Source organism: Schistocerca americana, chromosome 1, assembly GCF_021461395.2.
Source record: "Schistocerca americana isolate TAMUIC-IGC-003095 chromosome 1, iqSchAmer2.1, whole genome shotgun sequence".
NCBI classification, from domain to species: Eukaryota; Metazoa; Arthropoda; class Insecta; order Orthoptera; family Acrididae; genus Schistocerca; species Schistocerca americana.
The window spans coordinates 175403469-175425405 of record NC_060119.1 but is presented as its reverse complement, the minus strand read 5'-3'; the positions used below and the strand labels follow the sequence as shown (position 1 = coordinate 175425405).

The window sequence follows — 21937 nt, the reverse complement described above, 5'->3', positions numbered from 1 at the left end:
AGAACAGAGACACTCTAGTGAACTACAGTTGTTTTAATCATCATGCTAGATTTACTAACTGTGTCATAGACGAGAATAGAACAACGATCCAGTACCTGTGGACTAAATTCCCTTCTGTCTGTGATCAAAAAACTGTTTTGTACTGGTTTCGGTCAGGGATGACCATCTTCAGATGTCGCAGCTTGTGAATCTTCAGATCTGTTTTAAAGGAGATCTGAAGACGATCATTGCTACAATTTTGCGATCATAGCTGGAAGTCAAAGGAATTTAATCATCATGTTACTATCGCTCATTAAATAGGTACGTGTGGCGCAGCTGGACGGCTACGACTTGAAATAAACGAGAAATTAACGATGAACACGTAAATAGGATGAATTTTACCTTTGCTAGTGACTCAAGAGGTACATGCAGTCAAATACCGAGTTTTAAAAATGTGCGATTTTGATTCTACGCTCACGGGCCTTAGCACGCTAACAGTGGCATACAGTGAAAACAATGGGGGAAAAAATTAGAAAATGTTTTCCTTTTAGTTTATTACTGGTCCAAATAAAATTTTCTCTTAGATTATGAAGGTATGCTGTACTTGTGATTACCCGTCAATGCAAATTACAAGGAACAAATCGCTATATATACTTTGAAACAATATGTCAGCAATGAGGACGTATGTAAAATGAGTCTTGTCTCCTCTTCTTGATTTATTTCTCCGTTGGACTACGCGAGCCAAAGATACTCGGTCGCGAAAGTAGTCACCACGTTACTCATATGAACAGCCTCCTGTGAAAAAGAAAGGTCTCAGTTTGGAGCCCCAGTCCAGCACACAGTTTAAATATACGATGACGTTTCAAGTCAATACATATTTCAAAGACTGCTAATAAAAATTATTAAAAAAATGAAGCAAGAAATGAAGTACAGTAAGTGTTTGTGGAAGTGCATAAAAATTAATAACGCACTGCAACGAAAGGATGTAGATAACTAACTCCTGTAAAGAATGAGTTTGCCGCAACTCAGATTTGGATATCTCTAGTTTACCTCTCAAAGGTTTGCATTGTGCAAGAAGCTTTTTGATAAAGGGGTTCTCAAAATGTCGCTCAACTTGCTGCAGCTCTTTTTGAGAACCCTTATTATCACCACCTACTAGTCAGAGCTGTTGACCATAAGGCTTCGTGTCATTAAAACTTATTTAATTTCTGCATTTCAAAACACTAACCAAAACAAACAGCATAGTAATTTCTTATTGAAGGTAATCTGTTGACAAGAAAAGAAGCCTGCTGAGATGTGTTACTCCTCTCTCACATCTCTCTCTCCGAAACTAAATCAGAAACAGTGATAGCGAGGATATTGGAGTACAACTATTACGCTACACCTTTTTCCTCATTCTTTAAATACATTTCATTGCAACTTTACTGTTTCTGGAAACTGGCTGTCCCTGAGAGACACACTGCATGTCGTAGACAACGCAGCGTGTTACTGCTCCAACGCGCGCTGCACTTGCAAGTGGGTGGCAGCAGGGAGCGGCGCCGAGGTGTGCTTCTACTCCGCCAAGGACGTGCGCTGCCACACCCACCCCACGCGCGACGGAGCGCCGCCGCCCGCTGACATGCAGCCGCTGCATCGGATCCTCAGAAACGCCGGTCAGTACAGCCCAGCAAGTGGTCCTCTGTCTGCAGGTACACTATGTGACGAAAAGTATCTGGACACCTGGCTGAAAATTACTTACAAGTTAGTGGCGCCCTCCATCGGTAATGCTGGAATTCAATATGGTGTTGGCCCACCCTTAGCCTTGATGACAGCTTCCACTTTCGCAATCATGTGCTGGAACGTCTATGGGGGAATGGCAGCCCATTCTTCACAGAGTAGTGCGCTGAGGAGAGGTTTCGATGTCGATCGGTGAGGCCTGGCACGAAGTCGGCGTTCCAAAACATCCCAAAGGTGTTCTGTAGGATTCAGGTCAGGAATCTGTGGTGGCCAGTCCATAGCAGGGATGTTATTGTCGTGTAACCATTCCACCACAGGCTGTGTATTATGAACAGGTGCTCGATCGTGTTGAAAGATGCAATGACCTTCCCCGAATTGCTCTTCAACAGTGGAAGGCAAGAAAGTGCTTAAAACATCAGTGTAGGTCTGTGCCGTGATAGTGCCACGCAAAACAACAAAGCATGAGGGCCCTCCATGAAAACCACGACCACACCGTAACACCACCCCCTCCGAATTTTACTGTTGGCACTACACACGCTGGCAGATGACATTCACCGGGCATTCCCCATAACGACATCCTGCCATCGGATCGCCATATGTGTACCGTGATTCGTTATTCCACATAACATTTTCCCACTGTTAAGTCGTCCAATGTTTACACTTCTTACACGAAGCGAGGCGTCGTTTGGCATTTACTGTCATGATGTGTGGCTTATGAGCAGCTGCTCGACCATGAAACGTAAGTTTCCTCACCTCCTGCCTAATTGTCATAATACTTGCAGTGGATCCTGATGCAGTTTGGAATTCCTGCTTGATGGTCTGGATAGATGTCTGCCTATTACACATTACTACCCTCTTCAACTGCCGGCGGTCTCTGTCATCCCACAGACGAGAACAGCCTGTACGCTTTTGTGCTGTATGTGTCCCTTCACGTATCCACTTCACTAACACATTGGAAGCAGTGGACCTAGGGACGTTTAGGAGTGTGGAAATCTCGCGTACAGACGTATGACACAAGTTCACCCAGTCCCCCGACCACGTTCGAAGTCCTTGAGTTCTGCGGAGTGCCCCATTCTGCTCTCTCACGATGTCTGATGATTACTGAGGTCGCTGATATGGAAGACATGGCACTAGGTGGCAGCACAATGCGCATAATATGGGGGTGTCCGTAAACTTTTGATCATTTAGTGTAATTCCTCTTAACTGCTCCTTATGGCTCAAAAACGCAGCTCGAATTTTCGAAGAGCTGTCCCAGTACGATGATATAGGTAATGACATACAGTACCAGCTAGTAAAACTGCAACGCCAGGAAGTACCGAAATTTTACTTACTGCTCGTATATATTAAGTAGGGAAAATATATTATCCAATTTGTAAATGGATTGGTAAGACTTAGGATGAGAAATCTACGTCAGCATCAGGCCTGGTACTTCTGGCAGCAACGATGGGTATAGCCCAGAGGCATATGCATTCTTCTTTTAACCTTCACATGCTCGGTTTGTAGCCGTGTAAGCTGGCACATGTGATTAGCAGAACGGGCAGGCTGCTTACCCCCAATAAAAGCCAGACTATGCCAAAGCCAAGAGGGCTAAATGAATTTTACCCAAATACCACAATACGAGGCTCAATGAAATATATATTCATTTTGTGCGAGAAAATTGTGTGTTTCATTTCTTCTTTTCTTCCTCTTAGGCGTATTTTACGCCTTTTTATTTTTTGGATATGAGCGTTGAATGGTAAGTCTAGTGGGACTATATAAATGATTGAGAATGTCGGCAAAAGCTAGTGTAATAACATTTATTTTTCCAAAACAGACATAAATTGTGCTAAACAAGTTATTGATTGAATACTGTAAACAACTAACAGGTGATTTGAGAGTACACTGGACAAGGATCCTGGGTGGCAGAGTGAGTCAAGTAATATGGCCCTAAAAGTGTGGATAACGCAATCTGAATTGATCTGACACTAAGCAGACTGTTATTGATCAGATCTACTGAAGTTTTATTTATCAAATCTACAGAAGTTTGTCTACATAGGTGCAGTTGAGAGCAAGTGGTAATTGAGATCTGTACGGCCTTACAATGCAGGAGCGGTAGTACGTTATCCTGTTTGCTCCGTGCGGCGACGTGACTTGCAGCTGGAGAGATGTGTGGGACAGAGGTGAGACGCGGTGTTGGCACCTGTGAATCGATCGCGGCCCCGAAAGAAATCCAAAAATCTCATGGTCTAGCCCTCAGGCAGACGGATCGCAATTTACTCTCTACCAGAGCCCTGAAATTATGGTAGGTTTCAGTGTGTGACACACCAGTTCGCTGGTCGTACCAAGGACCATTTTGGCTCACTTATATCACAAGGATACCAAACGTCAAGACTGGTAAACCAAAAACGAATAAGTGTGCCCTCAGCAAACGGGTAGTCCGACATGTGTGAAGTCACAATGTCGATACAGTAAGAAATTCACCACAGGCTCCCCAGTCTAAACTGCTCGCAAGTGAAGTCAGTCTCAGGATAGGTCCCAGTTACCAACAACGCATGCTAGAACTTCGACCATAAGTCCTTACCAGGCCAAAGTCCGCACCCAAGTGCTTCACACCTCTCTAGAAATAAATTTCGTTTTCCCACGAATTGCATAAACGAAAGCTCCTTCACACCACCTTGAGCCAATCACAGGGCTCTAGAGACGCTAAATCTCCCCTCCCACACGACAGCACAGACTCATGTCCAGCCAGGGCAAGATTATAGACTCCTGCACCTGTGGAAAAAAAAGAAACTGCCAATTACTGGCTGTTTTTAAGTTTTTGCAGAGGGGGAAGATGTTTTTTTTTTTCAAAGTCGTGTCTCTTCCTGCAGCAGTAAGTGAACAGATACAGTCTCAAATATCTTTATCTGATCGTCTGTGCCTTGGAACTTGTTAGTCATAGCTACGAGGTGTAATTAAGATTCTATCTCCAAACGCTTCTCACACGCCAAATTTTTCTTATACAATGGAAGCGGCTAGGGGAAGTGGTTCACTGACCTATCTGCACTATCGGCGAACATGTAAACAGGTGAATTTTTATTAAGCATGGCTCTGCACAAAATGCCCGACATATGACTCCACTGCGTAGATGCGTTCCTTCACACCATCGCCCCAGCCGAAGCTTCTGCTGGTGCCACGGCAGGTAGTGTGTCATTGTTCTGCTGGAGACCTATCTCGGCAAGGGGCTGCCCTGCCTGCCCTGTATGGCTGTGGACCTGTCTGACAAGATTTACTAAGGTATGTGGTCGCTGCCTATTGCTTTCCACTCCCAACATTCCATTTCAACGTCTGCTCAGGCCGTTAACTTTCTAGAGTCTTGCTCAAGGTGCATCAGCCTGTAACAAAATCTTTAATAATATTCCAAGTGCGAAAACTAGGTGAGACAGTAACTTGTCCTCTCTCAACGTTTACTCTGCATGTTTGTCCTGTTTTGCCTGCTACTGTAGGTTGCCTTTGGATGCCCTATTGACATCTCTGGTATGTAGACGTCAGCCATCATCAGATCACCTCTGATACATGTTTCCTGCAGTAAGCAGAACCATCTCTGAAAGTCGAGAGCCTTTGCATCTAATAAGTTAAAGATTTCAATTACATTGCAACGCCAACTAAAGTAAAATTTTCGAAGTCTAGTATCTATAACTTCAGTGTGATTCAGCCTGACATGACTTCAGCTAAATCAATTTTAATTTCTTTATCCAGTACGTGTATTGTGAGTTCGCTGAATTCATTCTAAGGAGGCAGAATAATTCATTCCACATTCCTCGAATGCATTTCAGCACATATGAAGTTCATTTATCGTCTTATGTTAATTTGAGAAGTACATGTCTGAAAGAAGAAGCTTTTTTTCCTACTAAGCTTTTTTCACACAACGTTGCATAGCGCCAGAAAGCGGGTTTTAATGTCCACTGAGCCATATTGGTTTCCTATTTCAATCAACATTGGTCCTAAATTTAGAACATCTGTATACTACTAATGACCTCAACAAGGAAGATTTAGTTTAACGTCCCATCTACATTGAGGTCATTAGAGACGGAGCACAAACTTGGATTTCTTGAAGGATGGGGGAGGAAATCGGCTGTGCTGTTAGAAAGCAATCATCAGCTGCGCGGAGTGGCCGCTGGGTTTGAGGTGCCATGTCACGGATTGTGCTGCCCCTCCCGCCAGGTGGTCGAGTCCTCCCTCAGACAGGGGTGTGTGTGGTGTTCTTAGCATAAGGTAGTATCAGTTAGTTTAAGTAGTGTAAGTCTAGCAACTGATGATCTCAGTAGTTTGGTCCCTTAGGGATTCACACACACACACACACACAAACCAAACATCCTGGTATTTGCCTGGAATGATTTAGGGAAATGGGAAACCTACATCTTGATGGCCAGATGCGGGTTTGAACTGTCATCCTCCCGAATGTGAGTCCAGTGTGCTAACCACTGCACCACATTGCTCGGTAAAATAAATGGCCCAAAATCTTACCACATATTTTTGCACACTTATCAGCCACTAAGTGTTTCTCCTCTTTCACAATATTTATGGGGTAAGGAAACTGCTGGTCAGATTTAAAAACATGTCGTAACATACTCGAGGTTTGTGAATGAATATGTTTAGTAACTTTTTACACAATTTGCATTACGAGACGCCTACCAATTTCTCTGAAGCTGTTTCATAAACACACGTAAACTATGGCCCTGCTTGACTTGGGCGCTGTTTCGAGACTGGTAGATATTCCCCAATTCTTAATTTGTTCTCAGTCTCCTTTAAGTTTCGTTTGGTCATTTTGCTGATTCCACCATTGTGATGAATGTACTGCAGTGAAAATATTTAAACAAATAGCTACGTGGCTAGTCACATTAGACTGTTGTCAGGTGCAGTAGGTGTAAAGGGTCCTGTGAAGCTTACTGGACTTATGGAAAACTAAGTTGGCCTGATTTCACAACTGTGTTTCAGTGTATATGTACTCCTTTGACTCGGTTGCGACAGGTTGAGCTGCTTTAATGTAACTACGCAAATGCGTCCAGGGAGGCTATAACCTGTTAATACTGTTATATTTCTGACATTACATCCATGTACACAAATTTGCCAATAGAAGAAACAATCAGCATTGTTAAAAAGACAGCTGCAGTATTAAGGGGACATAACAAGAATATACATACATGAAATAGAAGCCACCCTAAATATTGTAACAGAACAGAATTACTTCACGTTCAAGGAATAGTTCTATCTACAAAAGGATGGTGTACCAAAGGGCTCACACATCAGCGGTCTACTTACAAACATATTTTCAAAAGTCACTGAAAATAAAATATTCAATGAAATCATACATCCAAATAGGACAGGATTACATACTGGTACTGATATGTGGATAACATAATTTGCTTGATTGATGAACTAGACACACGAATAAAATAATTACACAATGAAATAAATACAGCTCCCCCAACAATAAAATTCAACATTGAGACTGAAGAGGAAATGAAACTTAATTTCATAGACATCACCATACACAGAATGAACAACCAACAAATTTTTGGATTTTTCAGGAAACCTACAGTCACAAGCTCAACCATTCACATCAACTCCAAAGCACAACCATTCACATCAACTCCAACCACCGCAAAGTATGCAGTCTCTCAAGTTTCAAACACATGCTACACGGGCTCAACGGAACTCCACTGGACATACTCAACCACACACAGGAACTAAACACGATAGACCAGATAGCCAGGGAGACTGGGTACAACATACGAATGGTAAAAGACTGAACAACAAAATTAAAAAACCAGTCAAAAAAGAACAAACTATGAACAATACACCAGCCACAGAAGCGAATCAAGAATGCAAACTGCAGATAAATACAGGGAACTGGGAACACCCTACAAAGAATACATTATGGCACATACCAACATACAGTAACACAACTCTCCACAGGGTGAGAAACATACTGAAGACATACAGGCTACAAATATCATTCCGCAAAAATGAAACAGTACAGAAGAATCTAAGCACTAACAAGAAACTGACCTGGCTCTCACCAATCAGAACTCGGGTCATGTAAGAATTTAAAGGTCAAACAGACCTAATTATTCAGCTCCTGGGCCATAAATTTCTCTTAATCCAAAATCATAAATTATGGATCAAAACAGCAAACATAAATCAATGATATAATAATGAAAAGTTTATTTATTCTTCATGTGATCCCAACAAATCATTATAATTAAATTTAGAAGGAGTAACAAAATTCTAAATAAAAGTAAAATGTTAAGCTCTATAGGGTCTTCTTGTTGTAACGATATATTTAAGCCTTTGTCTTAAAAGTTAAATTCAAAAATTTACTAAGAGGCAGTTGCTTTCTCGTAAAGCCATTCATTCCTGCCACCAATTAAGAAGCTAATGATTATGCTACCTTTGCACAGTCAAAATACTCCAGCTCTTTAAAAATTGACTCAGTGAGCAGGTGAGACCTCAAAATACTTTCAACAGGACGTGTTTTTGATAAACATGTCGAAATCAGTTTTCCCTAGAATCTTGTAATAAGTTAACAAAGGTAAAATTTTTATGCAAATAAATACACTAATTCTATCATTATTACAAAGATTATTAAATTAAATCAAGAATCTTAATACAAAAACTAAAATAATTACAAAATCAAAATATAAAATAATGAACTAAAACATAATCATAAGGATAGCTGGTTTAAAGCTTACTATTATATTTCAAACCAATCAAATTATCGGTTAATACCTTTTAAGCTTATCCCTTAAAGAATAAATAAGTTAATTTTATATTTCAAAAATTAAGTAGAAACAATCAACTTACAAAAATTAAACTCTTTCTTAAGAAATTAGATACCAGTATTCTAAGAAACGATTAACATTTAACAATAATTATGGCACATTATTATAAATTATTTATAAATCAACCCAAATCGAGACAAGTAAAATAAATACTAAAATTTTGACAAACACTGAAAGAAAAGGTACATTAAATAAAACCAACTTTAAAAAATTTAAAATAATATTTCATAAAACACTTACATTACCAAATTACTATAATTTAAAAAATCAATTCTATAAAATGTACTAAGGCAACAAAACAACAAAATTTTTATATTAAAGAATTAAATAAACAAAAAAACCAATATAATGTATTTAATAGTCAAGCCATCCTGATTTGCATAAAAAATTGTCAGTGTAATAGAAATACTTTACTAATAAGTTATATCCTGAACCTATTCCTAGATACACTTTTCCAGTACATGTAATGTGTCATGACTTATCTAAAATGAACCTACCTTAAAATAATATCAATAGAATAATCAATAACGAGAGTGTTGGCCAATGTGTACACACCTCAGAGCCAATAGCAGTTAAATTAAATAAATCAAGTTACTATCAAATCGATCTTCATTAACAGTATTTCACCAACAAATCCATCATAAACAAAAATATTTTATACTTATAAATCCTGAGAATTATAGCTCTAAAGAGATTCTGTGGTAATGGAGATATGCAAACAAGTAAATTAAGTTGATTAAATCATGTATTCTCAAACACAGGGTATCTAATCATAGTTCATGATTTAAATTTCACAGATTCATAAAAAGGGCTATAAATAAATTTTAACATTTCGCCTTACAGATTTATATTTTAACCTAAATAAAATAAATAACTGTTTAACCAATAATATTCAATTGCATAAATTGTATAATTGCAGCTGCTGGCATGAATTATACTGGTACTAAATCAGTTGCTAAGTCCGAGATCATTTAACAATTAAATCAAATTACTGCAGAAAGAAAATTTAGTTTAACAAAGCTTGCATATAATACAAAGAAAAAATGAGTAAACAAACAAGAATAAAGCTTTTGGGAAAAAATAATAAAGCACAAAACTCAAGTTTCACAAGAGATGGGAGGGGATACAAATATTTCAAGAAAATAAATCTAAAACAGACAAATAATAATAATAAAATAAGAACTGTGCCCCTGTTCATGACCACAACAACGACAAATTCTCCAAAGCTGGAATATATCAGTTAACCTGTAGTTCATGCCAGTTGGTCTACATAGGCTAAACATGCAGAAATTTCAAAACGAGGTACTCTGAACACTTCAGAGCCCTAAGAAGTTGTAGTACACAGTCTACTTTGGCAGGGATCATCTAATACAAGACAATCATTATCCAAAAAACATGGATACTGATCTTAAGATCCTCAGAGAAAGCAACAATCTCTATCAAAAACTCACAATAAACAGAACTACCACAATAAACAGAAGCAATAATACAAGGAAAAAGAGTCATGAATGAAAATACAGCACTGTGCAGTAAAACACTGTTTCCAACACTCAGTGAACTATAGAAAGGCACCTCTGCACACAAAACATAACAATTAACAGTTCCAAAAATCGAAAAAGAAAAAAATCTTCTGTTTTCTCGGTTCTATTCCCACTCCTCTCTCCAGCTCTCTCCCTCCCTCTCTCTCTCTCTCTCTCTCGCTCTCTCTCTCTCTCTCTCTCTCTCTCTCTCTGTCTTATTCTGCTCACACACACGTCACACACATGCGCGCACACATATACACATTACATACGTTCTGTCCTCTCCAAGCAGCCACACATGCACACACATGTACATATTCCATACATTGAGTCCTCTCCCAGCACCCACACCACACTAGTTCTGACAAAACATTCAAAGTCAGCGCCACAACAAACACAAGACCAACGATGAACAAGTGAGCAGTGACAATAATATAACACTTCTCACTGAGTATGGAGTAAGAACTGGCTGGTCAGATCACGTTTCACCACATTTTGTGAAAGTACATGCGAGGTGAACTAGTGAGCGTAAATTTTATGAAAAACTGTGAGGGAACAGTGCACTGAGTAGCAGTTGATCGAGATATCAAGCAGATAAACGCAACAGGACGAAGAAAGTAAGTACAGAAACGCACATATCCTCTAGCCACAAAACAGTTCTCCACAAGCACACAGTAATTTTCTTCATGGCTAGTTTGCAGATTACATGCTGTAAAAAATGTAAAAAAAAAAAAAAGACGAAAAAGGGCACAAAAACCGACATATAATAATAAAGTTCATTCAGCAATTTAATTATAAGATGAATATCTAAACAAAACAAAGCAAAATGCATATACTGTAATCTGTAAGCCTACAATACATAAATTATTATAAATTTGAAATTGTCCTTTTTTCAGAAATAAAAATTGGATCCGCTGAAGATAATATACAAGTGTCGAAACATGTCTGAGTAAAAATAAAAATAAAAAATAAATAAATTGTGTTTGCATCAGACTGAACCTCAACAACGAAATTTTTAAATCGCAAACCCAGAATAGCATCAACAGGAGCTTCAAACCTTAATAAAAATGAGAATAATTGAAGCGGCCGAATTATAAAAGCATTTTCCTCCTGGGGGCTACAATACGCCATCAGAAGCCAATGGAAGGCTTAGGACGAATTCGACAATGGTTATACGCAGTACTTATGCGGAAGTGTATAACCATTGTTATAATAATGTTAGCTTGTCCGAAGGGAGAAACGAGATGTACATCAACATGTCGGTTAAATATGATAACAAAATTGTTTGTCTACACCTTCAAAACTTTTTTACAATGAATATTGTGTTTCACGGCATTTTAATTATTACGTAATGGCATTTTCGTACTATTACTATTTTTAAATATTTGACTCAGTAGTCTTAACGTAACAGTTTACGTAAATCACGAATGTTGTACTTCTAACTTCCCACTCCAGATGGTGGGTACTATGTTTTTCAAAAAAACTAGGTTATACCTCATTTCATGTTATTCATATATTATTCTTTTTCCTCTTCTTTTTCTCTTTTACTTGTCCTCCACTCTGACAAGTTATATCATCTGTCATATGTCTTGTAAGTTGGTTTTTAAAAAAACAATACGCCAGTGTATTTTAGATATTTCCTTCCCCCTTTGTCTGCTTTGTTTTTTATGTACATTTTAAATTTGAATTACTTCATGAGTCATAAATGTACAAGAGGTATTTTGGGTTAATATCTAGCAAAACCAGTAATTTTAAGTCTTTACGTGACATATGTCACATAGAGGGCGTTCCAAGCCCTGTCACACTGAAGTCTGCTGCACAGGTGCATGTTAACAGCAGCCTCAGTTTATGATCGCTCTAAGCTTGTGGTTATAGCTTGATACCAGTGCCTACTAATTTTAATTGTATATTACAGGTATGTTCCTACCAACTGTTACGTTCATACACAGGTATAGTTGTGATTTTCGGTTTTATACTCTCTGATCGTTATGTGAAAATTTTTAACTTCTAGCACTGAGGATGGTCACTAAGTGACTGAAAATCGATTTTGCTGACAATAAAACAACAAAATACGGCCAATCCTGATTTTCCTTCCAATTATATCTGAGGTAGTTACGTGATATACTCATATTAGGCTGTCTGTGTTACTCGGATACATTTTAACACTTTCCAAATTTCTCAACTATATACCCCAAAATTCAAATCAACAAGGAATATCTAATTCCTACAGCTTAAGGTATGTCAAAAACGATGTTACAAAAGCAAACAAATTTTTCAGAAATGGGCCACTGCGCTTGATATTCTGTGTTGCAGTTATAGCAACAGCTCTCTTCTACCTTCCAATGCGTTTTTATAAACCTGAAAATATTCTCTTAGAATTTGTTTTCTGCCCTCATAAACTTCTCAGCATTAATATCGATATGCGGTTTCATTCAGTTTTCTTGACATAATGATAGTGCCCAATGAGTTTTGAGTAGAATAAGATTATTTTTCAAAGACTGCTTTCAATTTCTGTAGTGGAGCACATAAATGTTTATTGCATAATATGAAATTGAGATTTCTTGGAGATCGTGGCTTTTTAACAATGGGAAATGGGACCATTTTCCCTAGCCATATTAGTAGAGCAGTGTGTAGTCCACGAATATATTCTGGATATTCACATTTCCTTCTAAAATGTTACCTACATCTGTATCATCTGGTATGCTCATTACATCAGTCGTGTAGAATTAGAAACTGGTAGGTGTTATATCATTGGCCACCGGTAAAGAATAGCAATAGTGAATTATATAATATGAGACTGACGTTACTTTCGTTATAATCAGCCACAAAATTACTGTCCCCAATAGCATGTCTGTATGAACAGTAAACTACCAACTCTGGCACTAAGCTTAACAACTGTCATTGTTCTATGTCTGTAATACATTGCAGATTTACATTTGTAGTTTTTAGCAAAGAGTTACGCTAAATCACGTGAAGTCGCCTAATGGCTTGGATTCGGTTCATAATTTTTGAGACAGAACGTGGAGAAATTCTGAAAGTCATGAGCCAATAACAAGACACCGGGTTTCATTGCATGTGAGTGGAGGTAATCTCCTAATGTATTGAATTCAGATAATACCATTACATTCACACTCTTCGATATTTATATTCCTTCATAATTGTTTCATTGGTCAGCAAGCTTCTGAGGGCTTCAATTGATAGCAACTGTTCATACAATGAAATGGATTCCTTGACTACAAACGTACATGGGGAGACGCCAGTCCCATTAATCTTATTAAACTGTCCACTGTTTGGAAGATCATATCTTGCTATTTTCACTTCATCAGGTATTAAATATGATTCACGATTTTCTAGAGAGCATACCAGAAAAGTAAAGGAATCTACTACCGAAATATTCCACTGTGACAGATTTAATAAACGTTTTATCCTTTTCCAGGTTCGCAACCATCACAGATCCATGACCAGAATTTATTTTCACAGTTTTATTATGCTCAGTTTCTTCTAATAGTACACATCAATTCATAATTATAAAATAAGCTTCATAACTCGTCAGATTATAAATGCTACTGGAAATGTAAAATTAGGTCTATAATTGAAATTAAAGTTAGCATAAGCAGGTCCTTTTATCTACCAGCATTCCTTGCATAAGTGGAAAAATTTGCTCCTCGAAACACTTCAATTTGAGGCTGATACTCATTTGTTTTTTACATAACAAGTAATTTTTTATGCACTTGGCGAACAGATACAGCTTTCTGTCAAAAAATTTCATACGGTTGGCATCTTGATACAAGTAAATCTCTGAACATTCCTCACTACAAGTAGAAATCAGTATTATATGTTTTGAGTCATAAGCACATGGTCGTAGTAAGCAGTTGATATCTACATAGATGACAAAAATTGGCTTTAATTGCATGTTACAGTTACTCCTGACTGGCTTGAATTATGAACAATCAACTAAATGTGCACGTAATTTCTATGCAGAATCAAAATAGCATAAACAGTGCTCAATACTTCAATTAATGATTGTAAGTAGTAATGTTACTACATGCTGACCTCAAAAGCATTTTTATGTATCAGCATTGATAATTTCTGTCTCTTTCACCAGCAGCATTAACTGATTCACATGTTCCTCTCATTTATAATGTTCTGAGACATACAATGGCATCAGTTTAATTGCTTTACCTTCATATTCTTTCTTTTCCTGCTAAAACTGTACACTTGTGCTCAAAGCGTAAACAGATTCTTTCAGTTGTTTCTCTCATATATTTCCACATGCTCCATACTGCTAGGAAATGAACTGTTTGCAAAGCTTTATGCGCGTGAATAAGAAAGATAATAAGTCATATTGCTAATATTGTCATTTTCTGGATTCAAACTGGCTATAATTGACCATTTAAAACAATAATTATCGTTCTTTGAAACAACATTTAGAACTGCTTGTTTCTTTTCAGTCACTCTTGATCGATTTCTATGTTTTCATGTGTAAAAGCCCTTATTTATATCTACATTAATGGCAAATATCATAATTTCATTTATCGCCTAAATGGAATGAGAAACTTGAAAAATATCCCAGTTTTTTATGTCAGTCTGTATTACTGATTGAATACCATTTATTGATGTTACAAGACAGCTGCACTGATGTACAAATGTTAATACCATGCTCACTTAGTATTAGATGGTACCCACATACGTCAAGGCCATACTGGGTCAGCATTGGATTGTGCTCCAGCATAGATAGTCCTAAGACAACAATGCTGCTGTTAATTTTGCTATGGAAAACTAACAGAAAACTTCCACATTTTCGTATGACATACCACGAAATCCGTCCGACATTGCTTGAGAATTTCTATAAAACTGGAGTATATTCCTGTAAAGACAACTAATGTTTCTAACAAGACCACTTGCATTTCCTATGGTCCATTTTGAAAAGTATCGAAAACTGCAAAAGAATATAGAAGATTATCTAAAAGGTTCAGAAACATCGAAAAATGTAGGTGATATTGAAAATTATATGAGAAGTTTCGAAAAAGAACGAGAAGTATTGAAAAAGGTATAGGAACTATTCTAAGAATCAAAAAGGATTAGAAAGTATTTGAGTATAGTATCAAAATAAGAGGAAATTCCCTAATAATGCACAAAACGTAGTCTTAGTTCTTAAATGTTCTTTTCCAGAGTATTCATGTAGCTCAAGAGAACCTTCATCTCCTTGCAGCTACAAAATATTGCCACAGAATTCTGCTATAGTAACATCTCCATTTGTAAGCTGTTGATGAAGAGGAGGAGCTGCTATAGATAGACCAGTAGTTTATGTAATATTATTTAATTATAGATAATGGGTGGTTTAAAATAATTGATGATGCTCATGGATAAAGTTACTCGGATTCTGCTTTTAAAAGTCAATTGTGCACTGGCATAATAGCCAATCATGATGGAATTAAGGATTCCAAATACTTTCATCACACATGTATCCAGTTTTCGCTATCTGAAGTATGTGAGTTCCATCAGATGCTTCAGATAAATCGTACATTTTCTGTCAATTCCTTCTTCCCAAGTAGAATAAGTTTAGAAAAATATATAAGAAAAGCAAGAACGGATTTCTGTTGCTTTTGATGACACGAGTCAATGAAATTCACTGTTGCAGATATACTTTTTTTAAAAAAATGAAAATGTTTCTATTTCGCAGTTCCTCTTGCATGTTAAAGGAAATTATCAAACTTTGCTCTAATGTGAATATAAACAAAAGCTTTTGTCAAGGAATGCACAGAAAATTAGCTAAAACACTTGCATACATACGATTGATGACAAATATTGATAAAGAAGAATGATAATTATTACTTCAGTGGTCAAATATAGCTGGTCTCTTCCCAGAAATTGGAAGTGTAAGCCATATGTCTTATTATCTTCCTTATTAAGATGGAAATTAAATACGCTACAAAGATCCTGAATTTATTTTTTATTGACAGCATTGCATATCGCCTGTTTAATGACACCAGTATTGTGGTACTCTGAGGTCCTCTTTGGCATTCTGTACGGTGTTCGTCGCTTTCTGGAGAAAATGTTATAAAGTAGGGATATATGCTGACGCTCTCCGCTTGCCACTTATTGCCTAAACGGTACCCCAGATAAGTAATGACATAAAAAACAAGTATTTGAAATAATAAAAGACCTATATAAATAAAAATGATGTCCTTCTGTAGAAGTTAAATATTGTAGAAGTAACAATAAAATTATTTATAGACACAGTTGCTCATTCAGATACGATTATGAGGGCACAGAAAATTCCCGAATTTAATACAGCCAAGTTCAGTATGCTCACACATGCACCCCCATTAGTAAGTGTGCTTCTATTTTCCAAGTAACTTACAAACGAATCACCTGAACATTAAACATACGGTATTTGTTCTTCCTCATCATTCATTACTCATTAATCTACTCAAAACGTTAATATCATTCCTAACTTTCTTTTGAAAGTTACTATTTTATGAATTATATCAGGAAAGTATATAAATATTTATATCACTTTCATTCATCAACATTATCTGTTATTTCCTCTCAAAGCCAAAGAATCAGATTGACTATTAATGAGATCACTTCTGTTAATGGTCACAATGTTTCTGTGTAGTCATTTGTCATTACCTTGTCTATGCACCTTAAATTTAAAACATGTCAATTAACCTGTTAATCTGACTTGCTACAGTTTTCTACTTATTACAATAAAAGATTCTTTGAATCTTACAATTAACAGACCACATTTCTCCACTTTCAACAACAAAGTGTTCTAATGACCTTTCAATTACAATACCATAGGGTACTCCAGTAATACATTTCATTTCCTTTATTACATTAAATGTTTAATTCATATTTAGTATCTAGAATTATCTTAAGTTCTTTTCGGAGTAAAACCATAAAATTATCTCGACCATAAATTAAATAAGCTACACATGTAGCTCATCCTTCAATTCATTAATAAGACAAACAAGGCTAAGTTTGACTAACTGTCTAGAGATAAGTTTACCACTTTCAGAAAATTATACAGACCCTGCTATACTGCCATTCAGAAAATTCGTACAAATGATACATCATTTTAATGTTACCACACTGTACAAAACAATAGGAACCCATACCAGTTATCACAACAGAATAAATCTAACTTACAGAGCCTCATTACAATAGGTGAATAAAGTTATACACAGGCATTAATTTACAGGAGAAGCCTTACTCTACACACCTATCAGCAGCTCTTTCATAGGAGTAGACTCCCCACAGGAAATTACCCTTATTCAGAATTGCCAGTATCAGCATTACTATTTCTGGTGGATCTCATATCTGACCCAAAGTCCAACCAGAAAAATTATTACATCACTGTAGCAAAGAGGATAAAGGGTAATAGGGCCACGAGTATTACTAATGAATTCATGTTTCACTGTAACAAGGAAAGAGAAGTTACTTTCTTCCACAGAGAACACTGAGAAAAAAGACCACAGTGATTGTCTCTGGTATATCTGTCGGTCTCCACCCATTCACACTACTTTAGTATTCGTCACTATATATTCCTGCTCCTTAAAGTGCAAAAGAAAATGATTCCAAGACCACAATATTTAATAATGTTGTAACTCCTTCATATGAATCATCGATCTTTGGTTAGCATCTTTGACTAGTAATCTGTACGACATTGGTCAAATGATCGGAGTCAGGGTTCCCCCTTGTCCTTAGGTGGGAAACTGCCCAAAAAAAGAGGAAGACTCGGATCAAAGGCATGAGGATGCAGGAGGTAATGAAAATCACTGAATCAAAGACACATAATGTGCATTTCCAGGACAAATTAACCTGTAACTGGAAAAGTGTCGGGATGATCTTTCTAATGGATCTCCTTGAGGGGATTTCGAAGAGGAAGGTGACCGTGAGATAAATATTGAATAACCGATGAACGGATAACATTATAAGAGACAGAACTTGGAATGTCAATAGTTTGGATGCCTTAGAAAAGCTAGAAAACCTGAAAAGAAAAGTACAAAGGCTAGATCTAAATATAATGGGGTTCAGCGAATCTAAATGGAAAGAAGAAAATATCTTGTAAGACGAACATAGGTTAATATCAACAGCAGCAAAAAATAGTATTGAGGATTCGCTACGAACGGGATAGTAGGGTAGAGCGTGGGCTGCTACGAACAGCTCAGTATGAGGGTTGTTCTCAGACGGTCGCCGTGGCCGAGCGGTTCTAGGCGCTTCAGTCCGGAACCGTGCTGCTGCTGCGGTCGCAGGTTCGAATCCTGCCTCGGCCATGGATGTGTGTGATGCCTTTAGGTTAGTTAGGCTTAAGTAGTTCTAAGTCTAGGGGACTGATGCCGTCAGATGTTAAGTTCCATAGTGCTTAGAGCCATTTGAACCATTTTCCTTGTTCTAAACAGAACCGACACAAACCAACGCCAACAACGGTGGTTCAGGTGTACAAGCTAACATCGCAAGCAGCAGATGAAAAGAGAAAGTATAAGAAGGTACTGAACGGATAATTCATTATGAAAATTGTTGTACCGGACGAAAATGAAGTCGATGGTACAACGGTGTGTTCTATGGTTTTCTCCAGAAGGAGACCGAGAGGACACTGTGCCACATAAAATATTAATGCACTTTACGACAGGACACAGTAAGATGAGCTCCTTAATTTTGTTCAGTTGATTTCCACAGGTATATCTCTGAACATTAACGTATCACTTGATATGGACAAATTACGAATCTCTCACCCAGAGTACATTTAACAATAACTTTCACATGGAGCTCTACCTAATACATTTGTCACACAGCGGGCCTATCAGAAGACGATGCTGTCGTCTTAGTTGATGACAGCGGAATATGCTGAGTGGCATTGCGTTCGGCCGTAAGTAGCAGAGCGGTTGCAGTGGCGTAACGGAACGTTTCTGGGCCAGTGTCACTCACTCGTCGATGCGACTTGCAACGAATATATTTTCTCGTGCTTGCGTTGCGTGCTACCAGCCTTACTTTGGCATCTCGCGCTTCGGACGAAACCACATGAAACCAGATGAAAATGTAATACTCATGGGGGGAACAATACGCGATTGTCGGGGATGGATAGAAGGAAGGGTTATGGAGAATATGTTCTAGGCAGCAAGCAGTTACAGCTGCGCCATCAGTGACGCTTGTATTTGGAGCATAAACCGTCACTGTTGGCACCAAAGAAAACTATTGTGGAGTGTGTGTCACGGTTAGCTCGCTAGTCGGAGCGATGGAGCAAATCTTATCGTTAAAACAGGGCAGATTTAAAGTATAAGAGTCACATGGCTCTGCATTCGGCGTTAGTCCAAGTGGGGCGCCGGTGGTACAGAATGTAACCAGCGCTTGAGACGACAAGATGGAGGTACAAAATTTGTATACAGTTTGTATCAGAATTAGTAGCGAAAACTGACAAGGGTGAAAATGTAAGATGACTAGGAATTTGGGGTGGATTGCGAGGGAGGGGGAGGGGGAGTGGGTGGAGGAGTGGGAGGACAGGAGCCACACCAAATGTCACTTGCGTTGAAAGATGTTCTCAGATTGGCCCTGTGTCAAAAGGTGTTAAAAGCTAATTGAAAAAGTGTTTATTGTCGTGCGTTCATATAGACACTTCCCGTGATTGTTACGGTGTTTCGATGAATTCATAACCCTAAGACGAATCTCGAAAAATATTTCGCACAGCCTGCGAATGGAATTACTGGGTTAATTCTGCCCATGAACGGAAGTTTCGTGGATTGGAATGATTGACAGTGAGGTACAGTGCAGTTATGTGTGGTGGATTGATTTTAATATACTGAAGTTCTATCAGATTAGTGCTACATATTTAATAGTTTATCATCCACCAATACGCTCCACAGTACACTGATTACCTAGCAAACAATTCAGCTTTCTTGCAGTGCAGTGCTACGAAAGAAGAAGCGAACGCTGACCTTGGCAGTGTAAGTGCATTGACGTTAAATTAGTATCTTCATTCACCCAATATCAGGCATGATTTTTCGCGTACATAACGACTGCGTTTTAGGGTTTACAATTTTCAGACAGTAATGCTGACAGCAGTGACTACATCGTAAATATTAACGTGGCTGTAACGTTAAAAGTCCACTGTGTGTGCTGGAATAAGAACTTGAGGGTACAAAGATGCCAACTGAAATAGTGCCAGCGTCCTGGCATGCAATGATGCTTATGCAGTGCAACACAATTCTCAAAAAACGACTCGAAAAAATCGAAAATCGCCTTTGAAGATTAAAACCCTTCTGAGTGCAGCTAACGTGACTAACTATACCGACGGAAAAAAATCGCTGCGCAAAACAATAATTAATGGAGAGTAATAACGTTTCGGGAATACATTTGTCTAGGTACCATGCTTAAGTGATTAACATTGCAAGATCACAGGTTCATGTAAATACGAGATAAGCCGTAACAAATGTGAAGTGCTGGTACTATTAAAATCGGTACAACCGCTAGAATATTGAATGCAAACCTGCCAACGTGCATGCATTGTGTTGCACAGAATGTCAGTTTTTGTGATGGATTTCCATGTATGAGCCCCTTGGTCGATCTGTACAAGGACGGTCGTTTGACGTTAACGCTGCAGTTTTGTTCCGATGATGTCCCATATGTGCTCCATTGGAGACATATCTGGAGACCGAGCAGACCAAGGCAACATATCAACACTCTGTAGAGCATATTGGGTTACATGAGCGGTATGTGAGTGAGCATTATCCTGTTGGAAAACATCCCTTGGAATACAGTTCATGAATGGCAGCACAAGAGGTCGAATCAACAGATTGATGTAAAAATTTGCATTCATGATGCATGGTATAACCACGGGGTGCTCTTGCTGTCATACAAAATCACACACGAAATCACACCTCCAGGTGTAGGTCCAGTATGTTCAGCATGCAGACACGTTGGTTTCAGGCCCTCAGCTGGCGTCGTAGCAAATAAACGACTGACGTACAGGCAGAACCAGATTTCATCAGAAAACACAACAGACCTCCATTCTGCCCTCCAACAGAAATCTTGACACCACTGAAGTCGTAATTGCCAGCCGGCCGGAGTGGCCGAGCGGTTCTAGGTGCTACAGGGTGGAACCGCGCGACCGCTACGGTCGCAGGTTCGAATCCTGCCTCTGGCATGTATGTGTGTGATGTCCTTAGGTTAGCTAGGTTTAAGTAGTTCGAAGTTCTAGGGGAATGATGACCTCAGATGTTAATTCCCATAGTGCTCAGAGCCATTTGAACCATTTCGTAATTGCCTGTTGCTTGGGGTTAGTGGAATGCATGCTACAGGGCATCCGGCTCGGAGCTATTCTTGATGTAACTGTTATGTAACAGCTCCTTGTGTCACTTTGGTGCCAATTGCTGCTCAGTCTGCTGCTGCAGATGTTTTACCAAGCGCCAGAACCATGCTCTGAACACGATGGTCGTCCTTCTCGGTACTCCCACGTGGTCGTCTGGAGCCCAGTCTTCATGCAACTGTACATCCTCGTGACCACCGTTGCCAGAATTCATGTACAGTGGCTATCATCCTGCCAAGTCTTTCCACGGTATCAGAGATGGAAAATTCAGCTTCTCATAGCCCTATTATGCGACCCCCTTCACACTCGGTAAGGTGTTGACAATGATGCCTTTGTCCCCTTAAAGACATTCTTGACTGACATCAACTCACCATGTCTTATCTCAACGGTAACTAAGCTCACGACCGTTAAGTTATTTAAATGAAACCTGGTTTGCATCCTCATAGTGGCGCTTCTAGCGCCACTCTTATGTGACTGGTGCGAAACTTGAACAGACGTCATCTTTCGGATGGAGAAAAAAGCCCACCAACTTTCATTTATATCGCACAACGCCTTCTTTGAGTTCAAACTGTTCCCTAAACGTGTATTAGAGCTCAGTGACATATTCGCCA

At 38.5% G+C, this 21937-nt stretch overlaps 1 protein-coding gene across 3 annotated transcripts in view; it reads left to right on the top strand.

Annotated features, from left to right (window-relative positions):
* The window catches only part of LOC124623901, a 122272-nt gene that overhangs the window by 92679 nt on the left and 7656 nt on the right, over positions 1–21937 (top strand). For 2 of the 3 annotated variants that reach the window (XM_047149073.1, XM_047149071.1), the window contains exon 5: positions 1452–1631. The exons of the other annotated variant lie outside the window; for it this stretch is intronic. In XM_047149073.1, coding sequence (XP_047005029.1) covers positions 1452–1631 — 180 coding nt within the window. The remainder of the gene's footprint in view (positions 1–1451; positions 1632–21937) is intronic. 3 annotated transcript variants of the gene reach the window in all.